At 42.7% G+C, this 19233-nt stretch overlaps 1 protein-coding gene across 3 annotated transcripts in view; it reads left to right on the top strand.

Annotated features, from left to right (window-relative positions):
* The first annotated feature begins 2379 nt into the window (after positions 1 to 2379).
* Positions 2380 to 19233, top strand: part of plxna4 (plexin A4) — a 126191-nt gene continuing 109337 nt past the window's right edge. The window contains exons 1-4 of one of the 3 annotated variants that reach the window (XM_077593596.1): positions 2380 to 2535; positions 2706 to 2833; positions 3103 to 3136; positions 15066 to 16396. In XM_077593596.1, the coding sequence (XP_077449722.1) occupies positions 15173 to 16396 (1224 nt within the window). In that variant the 5' untranslated portion in view covers positions 2380 to 2535; positions 2706 to 2833; positions 3103 to 3136; positions 15066 to 15172. Of the gene's footprint in view, positions 2536 to 2705; positions 3137 to 15065; positions 16397 to 19233 lie in introns of all 3 variants that reach the window. The other 2 variants (XM_077593595.1, XM_077593594.1) reach the window with 2 other exon arrangements.

Genomic DNA, 19233 nt, shown 5'->3' with positions numbered 1-19233 from the left:
TTCAACAACGCCATTCACAAGTCACGGTCTCATTTGCAAGACAAATGTGCCAGTTATACTAGGCAGTGGCTGTGAAAAAAGAAACTAGTGGCAATACAACATCTTCCTGTGCCCGCCTTCCTATTAACAGTCACTTAAATATGCTATAAATATTTTTTTTCTTCATTTGCCGACAAGGAAAGATCCTAATGTCTTTTTTTTTCTTCAAACTTGAACAAATATATGCAACAGTAAGAGAGGAATGTGTTGTTTTGCAAATCTGTTGTGCAGAATGAAATAAGGTTGCGAACAAATAGCGTTTGAATATTTGATTTTCATCTATATTTCAAAAAGTAGTACATTGTGATGAATTGAGTTCTCTTCGTTGGGATAGTTGTGGACTTTTTTGCTTTTCTTTGTTCTGGAAAGTTAGTTTCACTAGTGTAAATAGAAATATTTAGTGTAAAATGTACCGGCATTGTATTTTCTTTCTTTTTTTTTGCAATATACCTCTAGATGGTTTGAATTTATATGAGAAAAAAAATGCATTTTGATGAAGTGAGCTCTCTTGATTGGGATTTTCTTGGCTTTTATATTGTCGCTGGAAAATTAGTTTCCTCCAGAGTAAACATAACTATATAGTATACTGAATATGTATTTTCTGCAATATACCTTGGGATTATTTTGTTGTTTGTATCATTTAACTCTTTCACTGCTATTGAGAATTACAGACATGAAAATCATTTCAATTGTAAAGGCTGTCATTGAGTGATTCTGTTTCACTGCCTTTGATGGCCATCAAGGTCCAATCCAGTTAGGCTGGGAGAGTTGGCAGCGATCGTAAGATGGCAGCCAATGAGTTAATATCATTTCAACCCAAGTTAACAGTTTTGTAATGTTTTCAGAACATTTGCATGAAATGGGGAAACTTCTTTATATTAAGTAAGAAAATGTATACACATGAATACATTTTGATGTGATCGGGACCCATTTCTGATTACATGATCGGATATCGGACAGCTCTAATATAAAGCACTATCATTGGATTAGAGCTCAACCATCCTGGTTCATTTGACGAATTTCCCGGGGTCCACTGATGACGGCACATCTGTTGTGACAGCAGACGGTGGCTTTATTGATTTTTTTCCCCAGCTATCTGATCTGAAGATCTGTAAGACTGTTGATTTAACCCTCTGAAGCTAATAGCTTTGTCCATATCGGCGCATTATGGCCTTCAAATGAGTACCCAGATGCCCTCAGACATAAACGGCGGCGACATAAATGTGACACGGCACTGTCAATCAATGTGCTGTCAAGGAGATTTGGGTGGAAATAGGACAACCCCTCCAAACAATTGTCACTTATCTTGCGCATTGATTTACAGATCGCTTTTCTTTAAAGGTGACATTGACCTTGTATTAAATATTTTTTTTCTTCTGCAACTCATCGCCTGCCATTGACGGTGATAGGCATCCACTCCATTTGAAAGGATTCACTGCCAACCCCCCCCCGTTCAAGTGGATAGGACGTCTACTTTTGATTAGTAATTGAAAAATACTTTATATCAAACTGAGTGGTTTGCGGGTCGGCCTCACAGTGGGGGATCTGGGTTCTAATCTAGGTCGGTCCACCTGTGCGGAGTTTACATGTTCTCCCCGGGTCTGCGTGCGTTTTCTCTGGGTACTCCGGTTTCCTCCCACATTGCAAAGACATGCTTGGTAGGCTGATTGGACACTCTAAATTGCACATAGGTATTAGTGTGAGCGCGAATAGTTGTTTGTCTCCTTATGCCATGCGATTGGCGGACCACCAATTCAGGCCTCTGGCCTGAAGTCAGCTGGGATAGACTCCAGCACCCCCTGCAACCCGAGTGACGATGAAGCAGTTCAGAAAATGAGATGAGAGATCAAGCATAAGAATAAATGTGAAAAAAGTGGACAATAGAAAACAGTATTTTATAGGGAAAAATACATAATAATAGGTAGAAAAACAAGTACTACACGTCAGCTACATAACACAACTATACAAATCATTGTGAAAATACATTTTCCCTGCATCCTGCACTTTTAAATTGCCTGTAGGGGGCGCTCTGGTGCAAAGTTTCAAATACAAGCAGTCTGTAAGCTTTCTGTAAGCAGGGGGAATTGGAAAGGAGGGAGGGAAGTAGAGGGGAGTCATTGAATGCTCAAGACCCCCCCAAAAAGACCCCAGCAGCAGCAAATCGAAGATATTGTAATCAGATTTCGCCCAATTTAAAGGTGCTTCTAGCCCTCCACCTCCATAGATTTTAAAGCACATTACATAAGGAGGGCGCTTGTATACTAATTAGACTAATTGTACACACCCTGAAGCATTTAAAAGCTCATCAAAAACAGCCGTTCAGAATGATTCAGATTTGAATCAGCCCATGCAACAGCCATGTTGTCTTTGTATAGCAATGTGCTTTTGGGAGCTCATTTAGTAAACTTGCGCCTCAAAGTGGCTGTCTTTTTTTATTTACTTATTTTTTTCATCTCGATAAAAATGAGGCTCGTGCGCGCGGAGGGGATTTTTAAGGTAGTATTTTCTTGGCTTTCCCAGTGCGTCGTCCTCTTTAAGTGTGAAGGGCAAAAGCGGGCAACTCGGAGGCATCCCCCTTCCTCCTCTAACCTCCTCTTTCTCCTCTTTCTCCTCCTCTTTCTCCTCCTCCTCCTCTTGCTCCCACTCCCACTCCCACTCTGCTGCAGCCAGCCAGCCTGCCACCCCCCCTTCGAGCGTCACTTGAGCACGAGCGCCGCACCGAGCAGCATCCCCAAACTCCGACTTCCGTCTTCCTCTTCCATCTCCCCCGCGCTTCCTCGCCGGAGCATGGCAGGTGCGGCGGCCGGCTGTGAGTGCGCGCAGAGCGGCGTGTTGAGCTCCGGCTGACCGGGGAAGGGGGTGGACGCTGCCTTGCTGATGCAAGCCCGCAAAAGTATTATTTGGGAGTGTGGATTATTGAAAAGCGGAATCGCCTACCGGCCAGGATTTATGACAAGATTTTCTAATTTTTTCCCCGGTTTCTCTCTCGGGGAACAAGAGGGTGATTGCTTTGTTTTTTTCTTCCCCTTCTTTTTTTTGGACGTGCCTCTCTTGCATCCGCAGTGCGGCTGCGAAGTGACATCTGCAGAGAGTACAGGTAAGCAGGCAGACCTGTCTTGGGCATTATGGGATGGAGGGATGCACCTGCTTCAGCCGCTCTGTGGATATGGTCGTCATTAACAAGCGTCCTTTTTTTATTTTTATTTTTTTTTAAGAATGCAGTGTTTTTGGATAGGCTCGATCACACTACGGGAAGCTTTTTAGAACTCGAACATATATGAATGATCATTTATTTGTGCCTTCGAGTAGCTTGCTCCGTCCATGTGAGGTGATTAATCATGCAAAGTTATCAACTTTTACCATAATGCTCACACTTATTCAGTTTATACAAATACTGAGTTGACCAAGTTTTGCCGGAAGCTTTTCAACCAAGCATAAGACTGTTCTGTAAATGCTATCTATTGATAAATCCTGACTTTTTTTGTGGAAAATGTCCTTTGCCCCCACCACACGTGACTGCCTTTTATTAGCATTTACTTTGTCCATGCAGTTATATAGTGTTTTTTAGACTCAGCCAGGCATTCAAAAATGGGCCTTCTTTTAGTTTGGTTTGCACTCTATCATCCTCATTTTGTATTTTCGTTATCTGAGGAGTTGTCTGGTGTTAAATCAGGGAGCTTGTGTGTTCAAAGTATGGCCGCAGGGGTTGCCGCATATGTCGGGGGAGCCCTGAGGGGATCGGTGGAACTATGACACCAACCGTAGTGCAATAGTGCAAGAATATACATTCACGACTATTTTTTTAACCGTAGATTATAATATTAAAGTCATCTTAACAGGGATATTACCATGCCATTGGGTGCCCCCATCCATATGAAGGATACTCATTGCTGATTATTGAAGACAAGGTAAAATATTAAGTACGCTCCTCAATGTGATTCAGTGCTCATTTAGTTGTGCGCTCATTGTGGTCAGAGGTAAGCCATTAGTGAGAGTTACCGCCATCAAGGTCCTCCGCAAGCGGAGCCGGGTAAACATTGGTGTCCCCGAGGAGGAGTTTGTTAATCCTATCTGGCCCGGGCCGCACGGTAGCCTTTGTAAGCGAGTCACTTTGACATATGACCTCCACCCCGTCCGTCAACAAGACGTCGCGGGTACAAGGGGGCGCGGCCTTGTCAATATTGCACCTCGTTCGTGCCTTAATCTCGCCCGGCAACCTTGCCGGGCGACGTTCGGAGGAGTCGGGGAGGCTCGGGCCAAGTGCGCGTGATGGTGAATGACTGATGAGGCTGCGTGGTTGACGTGAATAGTGCTGTATGTTTGTTTTGCTGCTCGGATTAGATTACGCACACTTTGGGGATTCAGAAAATGTTGTGTTTTCCACACAAGTGACCTTCTTTGGGTTGCTGATTGGCTAAAGTGTTCACATGGTTGAAAGTATAAAGCGCCACCTGTTGCTTTGGCTCATTTTTTTACATGGAGAAACACTAGTCAAGTGGTTATTTGGACTTTTTGGTGGGTAATAAGAGCAAATGAAGAAACATTTTGGGAATAGAATCATGATTAAAACATGAATTAGAGGTAAATACATTGGACTGTAGTTCCTTAGTTACAAAATAGTCATTTAAGTAGTATTGTTACTCTTTTTTTTAATGAATTTTGGGAGTGGAAGTTGGAAAATAGTGTGGCACCCTCTACTGGTATGGTAAAAAAATCAAGTACTGTTCAGTTTTATTTCACTTTTTAACACATTTGCTTTAAATCTAAAGCAAAGGTGAAAAGGTCTGAGAGCAACTCATCAGGCACTTGTATTTAATATAATACAAAATTTGAGGATGAGCGGTACAGAAATTACACAGTGGTGCAGATTTCTTTCTATTGATAAATTCAAATTCTTTCAATTAGTTATTGGTTTCAAATAAAACCACTATTACTTCTCCCGTATGTGACCTTTTACTTGGGTGGCATTCAGACTCGATTCAATTGACACTTTATTCCAAGGAGGAGCCTTTCGGCCCCCTGATGACAATAGATGCTAACAACTGCTAATGTATGCCGGGACTGATATTGATCCTTGAGGTTCTCCAAGCAACCCGTCGTCATTAGTAAGTGTCTTCCATGAATCTCCCGGCGAGGAGGAAAAAGACATGACCTATGAGGGATGTTACATAGGAATCAAGGAGAAGGCAGAAAACGCTTGTTTCCACAATTTTTTTTCTCGATTGGTTAAAAAAAGGACAATATTCTTGTGGTCACTGTCTCTCCGCTGCAAACTAGTCGCTAGCAGGCAGTGTGGTAACGAAAGATGCCCTGAATCCCCCTTTGTGAGCACCCCCCCGGATACATGATAGCACACCAGCATTATGTTTTGGGGATGTTACATGAGAGATTTAGTGAGGCTTACACTGGGGTTTGCACGCTTTTTTTGCTATGATCCGCAGCCTTATTTGTGACATTTTTTTTTTCTTCTCGCGCTTTTGAAGCTGGGATTTGGAAGTGTTTATGAATGCAGAAATTGACTCCCAGCCAGGCCCTAGTTGTCCCCCGCCAAGTGCCGGGGAGAAGTTAGTAAAATTCCTGGAACGAAATGTTTTCATTGCTCGTTCTGTTCTGCCTCTGCGACTGGTTTGTCGAAATCCACCAATGGAACCTAAAACACACCTAAGCCTGCTTGTTTACTCGTATGTACGTGACATAATATACTATATATTACTAGGTTTATATATGCATTCATGGCGAGTGAGCGTCACAGTTTTGTTTATTTGCAGGTTAATTTACTCCCCCATGAATTGTGACACACTACATTCTTCATGGGTTTCCATGGCGACGGCTTTGCCAACTCTAAACTTTTTTTCTGGAAAATTGTCCTTGGCCGGAAAAAGAGAAATGATGAGTGGATGCATTAATGTTGGATGGCAGCAACGGGAAACGCTAAATGATGACAAAGTACAACTTATCCATTTTACCTATTAGGCCCCCCCATGTTATTTATTTTCATTTTTAGTGTTAAGGTCTCAAGAAAAGGTTGCATTTTTTAAAAATCTGAAAGCAGATAGTCAAAAAGTAATAAGTTTACAAGAAGAAGACTATTCCTATGGTGTCGTTTGTTTATTATACTCCATAAGTGAAAATAACAACAACAACAAAAGAATATGTCTTGCAATTTTCGTTTGACATTTAAAATGATCCCTTTTCGCAAAGTTTAACACGTTTTTTGCATGCCATTGCACGTGCAATGTGAGTCGCAGTATAACTGCATCAAGTATCCATGTGACCCCCCCCCCCCCCCCTGGCTGAAATGGAAGTCCCAACTTGTGAATTAGCTTTTTCAGCCTTTCCTCCTCTTCCTTTGTGTCCATCTGTTTTGCATTGTCACACCGCAGTTCATCCAGCGGCCTTTTTCTTGTCGTTCTGGGGGCCCCGGCGGCAAATCTGCCAGGCATGCTTCCTTTTAGTATATGTTTGTAAGATCCTCGCCACGGCTCCGCCGGGGCAAAAGCAACCGCGAGGCGGTAGAGCTCAGCGGAAAATCAGGGCCTCCAAACACGGGCCGTGACCGCCTAAGAAGCCACGAGAGTGTCTGAATTTGCATCCTTTTGCTCGTAGCGGGGCGAAGGACAGCTCGGAGTAAAGCTCGTCTCGTGTGTTTATGCCACGGGCTTTTGAGGGCTGCGGTTGCACATGCGGAGAGAACATCTGAAGGGAGACAAACAAGTGGGGAGGCCAGGCAAAAAGCCCAGTAATGGAGTGTAAACTTGCCCGAGCTCACTTTAAACACCTCCCAGCGCAGGGGAACCACTTTAGAGGAGTCAAAACTCTTGCCTAATAAGTGCAAGCAATTAAAATGGGGCCTTTACAAATCAAGCTTAACTGTCAGTTTCCTGCTCTGCTGTTTGTTGGACAACCACGGGCTTGTAAATACAGCGTGTAAACGACCTCCAGTTAGAAAAAAAATACAGTAATTTTAGATTAGATTCGATTTTTCATTCCGTACTTGGGAAATGTCAGTGTCACAGTAGCAAGAGTGTGAGAATACAGACACAGGAAAATACATTATAGACATAAATATATTATATAATTAATTTAATAATCCCTTGATTATCGTGACTTCACTTATCGCAAATTCAATACTTTGTTTTTTTTTTGCTATAAATTATCCCCCCCAAAACTTTTTGGGGGAAGTTCATTAAAACGTGAAAATCTCCATTGAAACTCTTGCTACTATGACTCAGAATTGAAGTAATATATATATATATATATATATATATATATATATATATATATATATATATATACATATATATATATATATATGTATATATGTGTATATATATATATATATATATATGTATGTATATATATATATATATATATATATATATATATATATATGTATGTATGTATATATATATATATATATGTATGTATGTATATATATATATATATATATGTATGTATGTATATATATATATATATATATATATGTATGTATGTATATATATATATATATATATATGTATGTATGTATATATATATATATATATATATATATATGTATATATATGTATATATATGTATATGTATATGTATATGTATATGTATATGTATATGTATATGTATATGTATATGTTTATGTATATGTATATATATATTCTAATAGGAGTGACCTACTTCGCGATTTTCGATGTTTGGTCTACATTAACCGCGATATTTGAGGGATTACTGTAGTCATAACAAAGTCATATGAATTTAAAACAAGCATGCAGTACTGTCATTAATGCTGTTGGCATTTGTACTTGGAAGTACGTGCAAATGACTCACGATTTCTTCAGAAATTATTTGGTAAAATTGTATGAATTTAGTTTAGGTAGACCTTGCGTATGAAATGTTGCCCAGTTTTGGCCGCTCTCTAAACATATTTTTGACGCTCGTATTTCTTCATCTGTTTGGCTAATGCAAGTCGATGCAGGTGAAATGTAGACACCGTTGCCTCCGTGGGGAGCTTCTAATGCGGGCATGAATTTATTCGAATCGAATAGAGCGCCACGTTGGGTTCGTGTAAATGTCGAGGAGAGAAAACACTACAAGGCCTCCTGCATCCAGCTGTGCATCTTTAAGAGTCTCATCATTGAGATTACGAGAACGGACGGCGTAATCCACATGTTGCCAGCCGTCCAGATGTGCTTGAATAAAACCGCATAGATTAATGTTTTTGTCCGATAGTTGGCAGGGCACTCGGCCACGAATCTAAACTCAGATTTTGGTGCGGCGGGCGGACGAATTAAATGTTTCAGTCTAATCACCAGCTCAAAGCCTTGTAAATTATCGAACGTTTTGCGACTAAGCGCTTAATCTCCGAGGTCAAGTCTTCTCGGGAGCATAGATTGGGAATCAGATAGGCTACTGGCACATGGATTCATATAGAAATGATTTATTTTTAGCTTTCGGAACTCCAACAGCGTCACTTTTCTGTTGAGAGAAGGTGAAGCGATCCACGTAGGTTAGAACTTTATTTCATCCCGTATTCGGGAAATTTCTTGGTTGCAGTAGCAAGACAGACACAAGACACACAAGACATTGCAGACCTAGTTAAAAAAACTGGAGCCAGGATTTCCCGCTAACCCGCAAATTTGGGCACGGCCTGCTAAGATGTAGCTATGACGACCGTCATTATTTACTCATTTTCCACTGCGATGCACACCAGCATTTTAAACACTGAAATTTCATCCCCACTTCACATCTTTCCTTCAACGTTATTTGACTTGTTTTTCAAATGAACTGTACATAAAGGACAGTTTATTAGTGTGACAATAACATATCTTGATGTTTATTTGACACTTTTATGACTATAGTCGGGTGGTCGAGTGGTCAGTGCGACGGCCCCACGGTTATGAGATCGAGGCTTCGATCCCGGGCTTGTGTGGTTTTTCTCCGGGTACTGCGGTTTCCTCCCACATTGCAAAAAACGATCCAAAAAAAGGCTACTTAAACACTCTAAATCAGTGTTTCCCAACCTTTTTGGAGCTGCGGCACACTTTTTGCATTGAAAAAATCTCAAGGGACACCACCATCTGAAAATCATTTAAAACTATCACATAAACCTTCAAAATTGTTCCAAAATCAATTTTTTTGCACTGACCTAATGTTGAAAAGTTGATGTCTGCGGACCCTGAACAACTTCCGGTTCATTTAATGCAAAAATAAGTAATGTAATGTTTTTAATCGCAGGTTATGACTTAAATCTCCTAATATTACGCCAAAAATATGTTGCGCTCACCCAGACTTTTGAAACCAAACAACAACTTCCGGTTTATTTTAGAGAAAAATAAGCAAAAAAATGACTGTTTCACAATTTGAATCTTGTAATAGTATAATCTATAATTTAACGTTCATCATATTTAGATTTTAACCTTGTAATAGTTCAATTTTAATCTCGTTACATTCATATTCATTTTCATCTGAATATAACATTGTATGACTTCTTATAATTTCCCAAGGCACACCTGACCAGCACCGTGGTTGGGAAACAGTGCTCTAAATTGCCTGACCTTAGCCACGATTGGTTGTCTGTCTCCTTGAGCCCTACGATTGGCTGCCCACCAATTCAGGGTGTTTCCTCCCTGGTGCCCACGGTTGGCTGGGATAGGCTCCAGCACCCCCTTGGTGCTTTGTGAGAATCAGCGGTATGGAAAAGTAACTTTTACCAAAAGGGCAATTTTTTTTGTGTGTACACATTGTGGCTAGTGAGTGACTCGTGTAAAATATTCCACGATAAGCACCACTCATGATTAGCTGCAATACTAAAATGAGATTTTCAGTGTGCTTGCGTTAGTAGAGAGCTGGCAACTAGAGAGAGGGGGTGACTAAGGACTGAGGAGTGGCGAGATGGAGGAACATGAGGAAGACGTGTTGGGACTGGAGATGATGCTGGCGTGCAGCTGACGGAGGCGAGAGCTGATTTGTCAGTCGCGTCCCCCTCGTCCACGTCTGGGAAATTGACGGGTGAAAAAAGGAGGCATGGCTTAAGGCTTTGAATTAGTTGCCGGATAAAAAACAACTGGGCCTTTTAAACATTTAAGAGTGATTCTTGGCTGCATTGCTTTTAACTACGGAAAACTCTCCAGTCTTGGCGATTGAGAGGCTAGCATCACATTCTCAAGAAAAAAATGTTAGATATAGATGATAGGGAATTATGAAAGAGTGGCTTTTGGAAAACACTCTTCTTCAGCCTTTGTTGCAACAATACATCAAAGGCTACATTTTCAAAGCACAACTCCAAGGGGTCGGAATTTAGCGTCCATTTCTGGATTGGTTTTAATAAGTGAAGGCAGAGGGGGGGTGTAAAATATTACACAGATGGTGGAAAAGATAGGCAGATGTCGGGTAAAATCCGCGGGGTCCTCACGTTGGATCGTTGCCCCTTTTTGCCTCTTTCTTCAGACATTCCTGGGAAATATGTCATTCCGACTTTGCTTAATACACTGGTACCTCGAGATACGAGCTTAATTCGTTCCGGGACTGAGCTCGTATGTCGATTTACTTGTAACTCAAATGAATGTCTCCCATAGAAATGAACTAAAAACTTATTAATTTGTTCCAACCCTCTGAAAATACACCATAAACAGGATATTGGATTGGAAAAACATTCTTATTTGTTCTAATTCCTCATCTATTAACAAAGTAACAAATAACTAGTGGTTTAATAGTACTAAAATGTGTTTAATAGTACTAAAATCAGTGGCGGTCCGTGCATTTCCTAGTGACGCCTTCAGCAAAAGCTATTTTATGGCTATTGAACCTCTACTGCAGCTACAGCTGTGACACAAAAATAATCAATAATAACCTCATACAATTGAAATATTATTTAGGAATATAGTCATATTTTACTCACCAAAAATCATTTTTACCTGTACACAAAAACCATCCTCCTTTCTTTCTTCCTTCTTTTCTATCGCCATCGAAGCTAATGCTGAAAGTTGAGCCTGTCCTGTCGTATTTCTGGCATACGTTTTTATTCGATTTAGTGCTGAAAATGTTCGTTCCCGGTTGTGACAGGCTTGCTTGCTTTGGAGTTGTCTGACCTTTCTTAATGATGTCCAGCTTTTTTTTCTTGAAAAATCTGTCTTGAAAATGGCTTTAAGGGGGGGACTTTTTGCACGGCAACGCGCTCATAACATAACATGAACAAATTTAAATGAACTTGGATTACGATGCAGACACACTCAAAAATAAGTTTAATCTAACCTTACACTAAACTTAATTCTAATTTTGTTTTAAATTTGTATACCTTTCTTCTCCCGGCTTGGCTCTAATTGCCCCGCCTCCATCCTGACTTTCAGATGCAACCTATCGAGGGTTGTTTGCACGACCACTTGCCAACGAGAAGTAGTATACTCCTCCGCCATTCGCACTGACTAACGGGAAAAAAACAGTGAAAAAATGCAACGCTCCGCCCAGTGCACGCAGAGACATTACACAAGGGAGTTACGAGCAGAAAGAGAGTGCCCATAATGTTCTTATGAGCAGCCTCCCGCGTCCGCTGTATGCTCGCATATCAAAATTTGTCTCGTATCCCACGATAAATAATTGTCCGAAATTTTACTCGTATCTCAAATTGCTCGTATGTCGGGGCACTCGTATGTCGAGGTACCACTGTAATCATGGCGTCGGGTTTTGAAAGTTTCAATACACTTACATAAGGCAGTGTTTTAGTCATACGCTCAATAAAGGAAATATAAGAAAGGTCTGCCTTCCGATTTTTCCGATTCCAACATCTTACTCTTATTTCAATTGCTCTGCCATTCCTTCGGCCCGTCTTCATGATATCTTTGTTGGATTAGACCCTCCCCACTCTTGCATCCAGAGTGGGTATCCGTTGACAGTAATCCACGCCGCTAATCCCCGTCCTGATGTAAACACCCAAGGACGCGGCGGCTCCTCCTTGCCGCTCCCGTTTTCCTGAGAGGAATGAGTGTGCCATCTGTTCAGTGTTAGTTTAGCCCCATGTCAGGCCTGATCGCTCAATCATTATTTATTTCTGCGTGGATGGAAGGAAGGGAAGGCTAGCAGGATTAGTTCAACGGTGCAGCTTCATTTTATTGTCGCTCGTGGCTATTCATCATGAGATGAAGTTTGAGTTGATATCCAGGGTAGACTTTTTCACGAGCATTTCCCTGGGGGTTCCATTTTTTTTTTCAACGTTTGCCGTTTCCATGGGCTCTTAATTCGTCCCGCATTGCGTTATTGTGGTTGTTTTTTTGGGGGGGATGTAGCCTTTTCTTTCTTAATCTCAATCTAACTGTGTTGAATCTTCATTTGTACGTCGTCATTTTCCCCCCACAGTTAAACACTTGAGTTATTGAATAGAAATAGATTATCTTGACAAGCGATTGCTCTTGAACTGCATCTCACATCTAGCCAAGAAACCCGCATTTAGGCTGTCATCGAGACCAAACCTAAAAGGTTTTCCTGACAGATGGTAAAGATTGCCTAAATGCTCTTGGAAATGGGCCAATTTGGTCTTTTAAATCTTACAAATGGTCGCTAATGACTTCATTCGTGGGGCGCTGGCAAGATCGGAATGTTGAGATCGGTCGCTTTTGGTGCTATTTGTCACTTTTTTGCCAAATGTGATCCATTCAAGGTGATGAAGATGTGAGATGTCACACCATTCATCTTTCTTCTCAATGCTAATCATAGCCAGGGTTTGAGAAAGCAAAATCCGAGCGCTTTGTCATGACCGCGACCTCTCGGAGAAGGGGTGAGGCAGCAGAGCCACGATTCTTCACTCGGAATTATTATTTCAGCGCTTCTTTTCATTTCGAGAGAAATGTGGCGACCTCGTAAGATCACGATTTGAGTTGGTTGTGTTTGTTGCCCTTGTGATTGACTATTGATTCCACCTTATGTTTCTACCAGTGGCGGTCCGTGCATTTTCTCGTAGCGCCTGCAACGGGTAAAATCCACTTCCTAGCAGCATTTGATGATTAAATACAAATACTGGAGCTTTTTAGACATCAGAACCGGGCCCGGAGTATCATTTCCCCGGGAAAAAGACAGCAATGAACGTTGATACGTCCATACGCAAAACGGCAAAAATTGCACTAAAATGGGGTAAAATCCACTTCCTAGCAGCATTTAGTGATTAAATACAAACACTGGAGCTTTTCAGATATCAGAACTTGGCCCACAATTGAAATATTATTTAGGAATATAGCCATATTTTACTCCCCCCAAATCCTTTTTAACTGTACACAATATCCATCCTCCTTTCTTTCTTCCTTCTTTTCTATTGCCATCAAAGCTAATGCTGAAAGTCGACTCTGTCCTGTCGTATTTCTAGCATAGTCCGTCTTGAAAATGGCTTTAAATCAACACAACAATATAGTTGCGTGTGCAGTTCGCTCCAAATACAATTTGGTAGCTATGGCTAATCACTAGCAAATCATAGTTGGTGAAAGCGATGACGTATCCCTTCGCCAGCGACAATGCATTGTGGTGTTGCCAACTCGAAATCTGATTGGTTGAAGCAACAGTCTTATCGACGCTTGTTTAATGCAGCAGAGCCCGCAGAACTTATTGTGAAGGCCTTGAGGCAGATTTCTGACCCTGGCAACAAATAATGGCTGAAATGTGATTGGTTAAATGCTTCAATATGAAAACACACATCTGGAAGCAGTGCAACCAGGGGGAAAAGCAATGAAAGGAAGCTAATAGACAATTTGGAATTATTTAATAAGTATTGATGGACAAAATATAATATATGATTCAGATGTTTCTTAAGCCAGCAGAGAAGGCCTTGAAGGCCCTGATGGCCACTGGTTTCTACCTACCGGCTTTCTCTCGGGTCACCCACCTGTTGCCCGTGGCCTCTTTACTCGCATCTGTGTGTTTAAGATCCCCGTGTTTGTTCATTCCCTGTTGTGTTTTTGTCAATTTGACGTGAGTTTTTGCTTAGACTTCATCAATATCAAAGCGTTTTTGAGTTTAACACCTTTCCTAAACGCATCAACAGCAGCAAAAGTGCTGTCCTAGCCGCATTATTTTATCGCACTGCACCCAAGTGGCATCATACGCACTGGCGTATTTGCAGGAAGTGCCGTCGTATCTTTGGACGGGTTTTCAAAGTGTCTTTTCCCGACGCTGCGTGCGTAACGTCGTCGTTTGTAGTGACCTCATGACATCGCGGTAGGCTCATTTCTGCAAGTGCTAGCATTTTCCCTCCCTAATTATTGTTCCCCTTTTGTGTTAGTTTGCAAAAGACAAAGTGAAGGTGGTGCGCGGCGTGCAGAGTCAGCAGGCAATGCGCCCTGTTGGGAAATGGCTAAAGGTTGCAATTTGCTCCTATGGGGGGGAGAATCAGTTACATCAGTGTTTCCAAACCCTTTTTGAGCTGCGGTACACATTTTGCATTACAAAAATCTCAAGGCACACCACCATCTGAAAATCTAATGTAAAATTAACAATATTAAGTCATTCTCACCAAACTTTTATCAACAGGAATTGAATAAACCCTCAAATTCCAATTTTCACACTGACCATTGTTGCATTAATAAACAATAAGCACTGTAACGATTATAATCTCAGAATTTTAGGACATTCATTTCAACATTATTTAAATCTACTAATATTACACGATAAGCAGTTTTGTGCCCACACAGACTTCATGTCCCCAAAAGTCGATACCTTTGAAACCAAACAACTTGTGGTTCACGAAACATACAAAAAAACACCATGACTTACTAAATCTCATAATATTACGTCTTTTTTCCTCTCCTAATATTACACAAAAATCAGTTTTGTGCTCGCACAGATTTAACATCAAAGTTGTCTTTGAATCCAAATAACTTCACGTTACATAAAAATAAGCTACAAAATGGCCTTAACCTCATAGTATTAAGATTTAAATCTTATAATAGTACAAAGGGGCGATGACCTCGTTTGGGACGCCTCCACATCTCCACGCGTCGATTGGTTTGGCTAAATGTGTCCTGCGTCTTACCATTTTCTGTTCTACTCCCTTCCAGGTACATCATGCCATACATCTTAAAAGAAGCTTGATCCCGATTGGCTGACCGCAGTGGACTGCGCCTTCTACCCGCTCCTCGCAGCCCCCCTCGGCCTCGGCACAGCCATGACGTCCCACGCCCGGGCGGGAACGCACCTGTTTTTTTTCCTGTACTCTTTCCTATCCGCGCTGGCCGGGGCGCCGCAGTCCCACCGCGCCGATTCCCAAGTGATCACGGCGTCTCTGGAGGAGGAAGCGTACGCGTCTTTTCGCAGCGAGAATCCCGAATGGACGTTCAACCATTTAGCGGTGGACTATCGCAATGGCAATGTTTACCTGGGAGCGGTCAACCGCATCTACAAACTGTCGCCGGGGTTGGAGGTGCAAGTCTCTCACGAGACCGGCCCGGACGAGGACAACCGCAAGTGCTACCCGCCGCGGATCGTGCAGCCTTGCAGCGAGCCGCTCACGCTCACCAACAACGTCAACAAGATGTTGCTGATGGACTACCGGGAAAACCGGCTGCTGGCGTGCGGAAGCCTCTACCAGGGCATCTGCAAACTGCTGCGCCTGGACGACCTCTTCAAGCTCGGAGAGCCCTTCCACAAAAAGGAACACTACCTCTCCGGGGTCAACGAGAGCGGCTCGGTGTTCGGCGTCATCGTCTCCTACGGCAACACCTCCCCGGACATGCTGTTTGTGGCCACGGCGGTGGACGGCAAACCCGAGTACTTCCCCACCATCTCCAGTCGCAAGTTAGCCAGGAATTCGGAGGAGGACGGCATGTTCGCCTACGTCTTTCACGACGAGTTTGTGGCCTCCATGATTAAGATCCCCTCCGACACCTTCACGGTCATCCCGGACTTTGACATTTATTACATCTACGGCTTCGCCAGCGGAAGCTTTGTCTATTTCCTCACGCTGCAACCCGAGATGGGGGGCGGCCCCACCACCGGGTCCTCCTCGGCGGGGCGAGAACAGGTCTACACCTCCAAGATCGTCCGCCTGTGTAAGACAGACACGGCCTTCAACTCGTACGTGGAGGTGCCCGTCGGCTGCGTCAGCAACAATGTGGAGTATCGACTGCTGGAGGCGGCCTATCTGTCCAAAGCCGGCGCCAACTTGGCGCGCTCGCTGGACGTGGCGCCGGACGACGACGTCCTGTTCGCCGTCTTCTCCAAAGGCCAGAAAAGGCGGCCGCGGCAGGAGTCGCAGGACTCGGCCTTGTGCGTCTTCTCCCTGCGCAAAATCAACGAGCGGATCAAGGACAGGTTGCAGTCGTGCTACAAGGGCGAGGGCACCCTAGACCTGGCCTGGCTCAAGGTCAAAGATATCCCATGCAGCAGCGCGGTGAGTAAGGTCTCGCCTCCACGCCACATCCACGTTTTCTTTATTTATTTTTCAAGCGGGCGTTTGAAAGACACTAATGAAAAGATTTACCTGGTTGTAGCTGAGATAAAGCGCCGACTTGGTAAGCAGCGTTTCCATGGGCAGGTTCATGCTCCGTCTTATTACGATGTGATCTCCGCTAGCCGCTCATCCTTTTTAAACAATGCAGCCCAACGCGCACTGGCCATATTACCATAATTCCATTCCCCTCTAACAACATTAAGCGATTCGCTTCATCACACACACACACTGAAGCGCACGCAATCCAAAAGAAAGCAGGACTAAATTGGGCGCTGAGTATTTAGTCTGCTTTCAAAAGGCCCAACTACCTTATTTCTTCTTGTTTAATAAAAGCTGTCGTCCCCAAGAAGGAGAAAATAACCTTTTTTATCCTATTCCATTCATTTGCTCTCAAAGTAGCCCACGCTAAGTCAACCCTTACTGGATGAATATTTCAACGATAAAACAGCTCTGAATTATTCCCGGCTGCTTCTACACCACATACCTGCTGTGGAATAATTGTTTGACAAAATACGGTGGCGTGAAGTAACTGCCGTTAACCTTCACAAGCCTCGGGGGGAAAAAAAAAGCACTTTTGAAAACAGCTCTTCTCCAAATTTCTACATTCAGCGGACCGCCTGACTGTTATTCCCAGTCGTAAATAATTGTACTTAGCGTGCACAAGGTCGTATTTCACAATTCAGTCGGTACATCCTTTTTGTGACCTTAGCTTTCCGCTATGTGGGGATACGACCTCTTACCCGGGTCCCATCTCGGGAGTCACGGTGTAAATCTAAGAATGCATCTTTGGTGAGGGTGCACGCGCCCATACCTGTCAACCTCTGCCAATTACTGCCCTTATAAATGATTATGATTCCCCTTACAAACCCCCCAAAAACCGTATATCTACGCATGCGCATGTCATCCTTTATCGATATTGCCGTACGCACCGCTAAAAAAATACATACGATTGAGGATAATTTTTGCTGGTATACCGTGACAATAGTAACGATCGATGACAGTAGCGTCGTTGGCTACCAGCCTACGAGACTATCTGGATTTTAGCCAAAACGGTCTTGTTGAGATCGGTTTTCATAAATATTGGCAATTTAAAAAAAAAAAAAAAAAAAAAATCCCATACAAAAGTCGGTGTACGGCGTACATGATTTGAAATGGTAAAAAAACGTATAAAATACGTATAAAACGTACAAGTTGACAGGTATGCGCGCCGGACTGATGTCGTCTGCCGCCTCCGGGGTAGGATAAATCACGCCTGTGGTGCCCGTCTGCTGGGAGAGGAAGTGGGGGGGAGGCATGCGCCGGCCGGGGTTAGCGTGGTGGAATCTTGCCATTTTACCACGCGCCGCCACAGCGTGAATTCGACCCGTCGCAAAAAGAGGAGGCGGACTCGCCGGGAGAGAAATCACACTGGCGTATTAGTACACGTGGCAATGGGAAGCCCAGGAAATACTACTTTGAATGAGAGGCTTCATTAAATTGTTATTAAATATCACATAACGGAAGGGAATAGGGATTGCTGGGTGCTTTAATCAAACAGCTACGTTACATCCGTCAATGGCAGCCATGTGCTCTTTGGTTTGGATGCAGCAGTACCGTTTGATCAAAGACTTTTCAATGATAAAGCCACAATGACATTCAACTCCCACTAGGCATATATTAGTGGTTGGAATGAGCTCAGGATTACAAATAGACTCGGAAACACCGTCTCCCCAAACATTAGGAGCAATTTGCATTAAAAAAATGTTTTGAAAGCAGTCGTGCCAATCAAGCGTTTAAAAGCAAACACTGGCGGCTCCTCGATAAATCCTCCCCGGCCGTGTAACGGCAGTCGAGTTTTTTCATTAATCCACAGCCTCCCGATTAAATGTCGCCAGTTGCCCGGCAGATTGCGCCGCGCTACTGCGTCCTACTGGCCTCAGTGTTCACCTTGATTAAATCCGGACGCCAGATCACGTAAATATGAAGATGAGAATGTTATGATATTAATTGCTAGTGTCCTTTTGAGCAACCTAACTTGTATTATTGGTGGGATGACCCCAACATATCCACGATATTTCCTAACATATCTTTTGTTCAGGATCTTAACATTTCACCATTTTGTCATGGTCTTTGCTGCATCAAATTATATGATCGCCTTCAATTTTCAAACTGGGAAGTTTTTCTTTTTTTTTGGGCCTCAAACTTTCACTTTTTGCGTCATTTGAATCCACCACATGTTGCAATTCACTATTAATTATACAAAGCCACCCGATAAAAAATGAATGTGGCATCAAATACGTAATATGCCTTAACACTCTTATCATACACGCTGAAATATGACATCACCTGACTCCTTTATCCGATCCTAAAACGATAGAGCAATAATAATCCAGCCCAAACATGCCAGATTGTTCTGGAGGATTGCAGTGATTGGATAATGTTCACATCATGAAGTAATCCTCAATCAGATTAACAATGAAGCCATTCTTTCTCCCATGATTATACTTTTTTCCCTATTTATTTATTTTTTTTAAACCAGTACCGCTTTATATCAGATAATGAAAAAGAAGCGCTTGGACTGAATTTGTGACTGTTTTCTGCGTGGGACTAATTCAGTTCATCCTCGCTTGCTTTACATAATCTGCTCCAAGAGGGATGAAAATAGTGGGACATCGCGGGATATGATGGAGAGAATGGCGGGGATGCTTACCATTGAACCCCCCCGAATGGCTACCACGCTTGGCCGCGCCAAATAATGCATGATCAACAGTAGAAGTCTACAGAAAGGCCCGCGTCCA

This window comes from Stigmatopora argus, chromosome 23 (assembly GCF_051989625.1).
Source record: "Stigmatopora argus isolate UIUO_Sarg chromosome 23, RoL_Sarg_1.0, whole genome shotgun sequence".
Lineage (NCBI taxonomy): Eukaryota > Metazoa > Chordata > Actinopteri > Syngnathiformes > Syngnathidae > Stigmatopora > Stigmatopora argus.
Note: the sequence above shows the minus strand (reverse complement) of the source record. Positions and strands in the feature narration are given on the sequence as shown.